This window comes from Loa loa (genome assembly GCF_000183805.2).
Source record: "Loa loa unplaced genomic scaffold supercont3.958, whole genome shotgun sequence".
NCBI classification, from domain to species: Eukaryota; Metazoa; Nematoda; class Chromadorea; order Rhabditida; family Onchocercidae; genus Loa; species Loa loa.
Genome location: NW_018109138.1, coordinates 1,424 through 4,771, shown reverse-complemented (window position 1 = coordinate 4,771; position 3,348 = coordinate 1,424). Strand labels below are relative to the sequence as shown.

The following is a 3,348-nucleotide window of genomic DNA, read 5'->3' as shown; positions in this document are numbered from 1 at the left end:
TTATTTTTTCCTATTTTTTCTTTTTCTTTTTTTTTTGAAAAGGAAAATTTGACAAACCTGTTCTTTTACTTCACTTACAGCACCTTTTTCACGCCAATCGACATTTTCTGGTAAAGGTTCGTCAATTTTCATGTAAGCAACATTTTCGAAATCACTTAATTTTATTTTTTGTGAATGAAAGCCACGAAGTTTGTTAAATTCTTCGGGGAGCTTAAATTTTTTAAAATTACCTCTACTTTGTTTAAAAATAAAAAGCAAAGGAAATGGTAAAGGAAATTGATAATTTAAAAAGTACACGTATTTCAATTAAAAATTATTCCATTTTTAAATAAAATATGCAATTAGATTTTGATATTATCACTATACATACTGTTTGTGATAATTTTTTAATGACATCAATATTATATTTTTGTTGCAAAAGAACAAAACGAAAAAATTGTAATAAGAAATGAGTAATTAATATATGGTAATTAATTTACCATATCAGTTAAATGATTGATAGCTAATTCGTATGTTTCTTCATCACGTTCATAGCGTTTATTGTGCCGTTGTATTTCTTTCACATTTTTAAGATATGTCATAAATCGTCGATATTCCAAATTTATTCCTTCATCATGCTTATCTTTAATAAATTATTCCATTATTTGCAAGGGTTGGAATTAATTAATTGTTGAAAATACTTTAACTTTTAAAAGGATACATTTTATGATTTTGAAAATTATTTTTTTTTGAAAACTTGCTATATTTTTGCTTATAAAATCTGTATCCAGCATATTGTTGCATAAGACGCTTGTTATTCAATTTTTTTTCCATCAATTTAATATATCTAAAATGAAAAATTATTATTGCAATTATAATTTGTCATTTAATTTTGTAAGTTATTTCCATTTCTATTTTTATACAAGAAAAATGCAATGAAAAAGTTTTCCTTTTATTCAAATTCAAACAATAATTGGTGTTATATTTATTACCATGCTTAGAAATGTTAACTTCATCAGAAAATAATTTTAAATGAAATATATTTAATAAATGAACGCTTGAAAGATTTGAAATATTGTTTTGTTTTGTTTAAAAAAATAGTATAACTATAACTGTACCTACTTTGCATCATTTTTTCCTGATAAAGCATAAATGATTGCAAAAAATAATGATAAAATAAGGAGAAAGCGAAGAAGGATGAAATGATTATTCATTGATAATTTCGATAATGGCTTTCGTAATATTTCATTGCCTTTTTAAAAGGAAAAAATTACTGATAACAAAAAAAAAAAAAACACATTCTAACTTCTTATCATTTTAACACTCTGTTATTTTATATATGATAATCATTTGAAGTGACTGAACTCATTCCTCTTCTATGACAAATTCATTTTGTAATGGCTTAAATGTTTGATATTTAATGCTTATTATAATTTTTACTTATAAGCTTCTTATCATTCTAACACTTCATTCTAACACATTCTAACACTAACACTTCTTATCATTTTAACACTTGGCAAATATTGTCGCATTAAGAGACGTTTTTGCCTTCTTCCGCTTTTCGTCCCCCATTTCTTTTAATCTTCTTAATCATCGTTTTAAAATGATTTTTGTGGCAAATTGAAATGGAAATCTTTCTCACATGCTTCTTTATATTATTATACCGTATAGAAGAATATCATGAAATTATCATAATTAAGTTATCATATCAATTCTTTGTTTTTTTTCTTTTTTCTTTTTTTTTTGCTAATATCACCTTGCATTTATACTGACGTAGACATGTTTATATTTGTCATTTATGTCATTTTTCTTCATTTCATTTACTAATTTCTGCCATCTTTTTACCGTTATGGTCAAATATAACTATCGTTTTATGTAATTTTTTCCATGAATTATCATTATTTTCATGAATTTATATTATTTATATTGCACAAATTTCCCTCACATCATATTTATAATGTTTATCTTTGGTTAATAAAGTAAAAAAGTTACTTTTGTTTTTGAAAAAAATTTAAAAAACGTTGAAATATTTTTTAGCACTCAATTTAAAATATGCAGATATTTTAAAACTGCAATGCAATGCTTAAAAAAAAAACTACAATGTAGAGGAGGAGATAGAGAGAAAGGGGAAAAAAAGATAAAAATAAAAGAAAAAAAACATCTTTAAAATAAATTAATTAATCTAAAGAAATATCAATTATAGTAAGCATACGAAGTTATGGGAAAAAGAGTAATATATATTGATAAGTTAAAAATATTGCATAGAATATTACATAATATTATATAAGTTTTATTTTTACCAAATTAATTTATATATAAATACTATATATTATTATAAATTTAAAATATCATATTCATACTTGAATATACTCTAAAAAGGAATTGATAGTGCTTGCAATGTGCATGAATAAACAGTGCTTGCAAAATGTATGAATAAATAAGTTGTTATAACTACTGAGTTACACGAAAAAATCAGCAATAGGAACAGTAATAATAGTCAGCAGTAAATGAAACATTATAAATATTCAAATAATTAAGATACATATGCTGCCAATGGTAACTTGCATATTAACAATAAATATAGCATGAATGGTTCAAATCATCCAAAACTAAACTTTTTAGCAAAAATTATTAAAATTAGCAACGATAGAAAGCAACACTACAAAAAAAAAAAAAAAATACAGATAAACAGGACAAATGAATGACAACAACAATAACCATAAACAGATGGATATGTAAACTGTAAGTAATTCAATTAACATTAACTAATTAATTTATTTGTCTTTTTGTCTATTTTTTTAACGTTTTTCATTTTGAACACATTTGAAGATATTAGGTATAGTAGAAAATCAATAAATAGAAAATTACAAATTCAGAATTAGCATGGCCGGAACGGAAATACCTACGGAAAACAGGTTAAGAAGTTTAAAAAATAGTATAGTATATTGGCTTTAGCCAAGTATTAACTAATTAATTTATTAATTAGCCAAGTATATTGACTTTATGGTCTCTGCATTAGTTCGCTTATAGTGGATTTTCGACGAAACAAAATTGAAAACGCCAAAGTGTTAATCAATCCTTGTATATGCCCGAAGCATTTGCATATTACCGTAATTTAATTTGCTGGCACATTGTTGAAAGAATTATAACGGATAGAAATGAATAGTTTCTCATAATTCCAATGCTTTTTAGAACTGCAACATCAATAACACTTTATGCGAAAAAATGCTTTTCTATCAGCTCTTCTTTTCTTAGTTATTTGCCTAATGTCTTAATGACATGAATGAGGTAGTCTGGATATATTAATTTCTTTTTTCTTGATATATTCAAAATCGTCCTGATATAATTTTTTTTGCTTCCTTTTTAAGG

General features: G+C 24.3%; 1 protein-coding gene across 1 annotated transcript in view; it reads right to left on the bottom strand.

The window, feature by feature from the left end:
• The window catches only part of LOAG_19024 (hypothetical protein), a gene marked incomplete at its 5' end in the record, with an annotated part of 2,499 nt that extends 1,918 nt beyond the window's left edge, over nt 1-581 (bottom strand). The window contains 2 exons of the mRNA XM_020451681.1: nt 58-210; nt 480-581. Of these exons, the coding sequence (XP_020304518.1) occupies nt 58-210; nt 480-581 (255 nt within the window). The remainder of the gene's footprint in view (nt 1-57; nt 211-479) is intronic.
• Between the last annotated feature and the right edge of the window lie 2,767 nt (nt 582-3,348).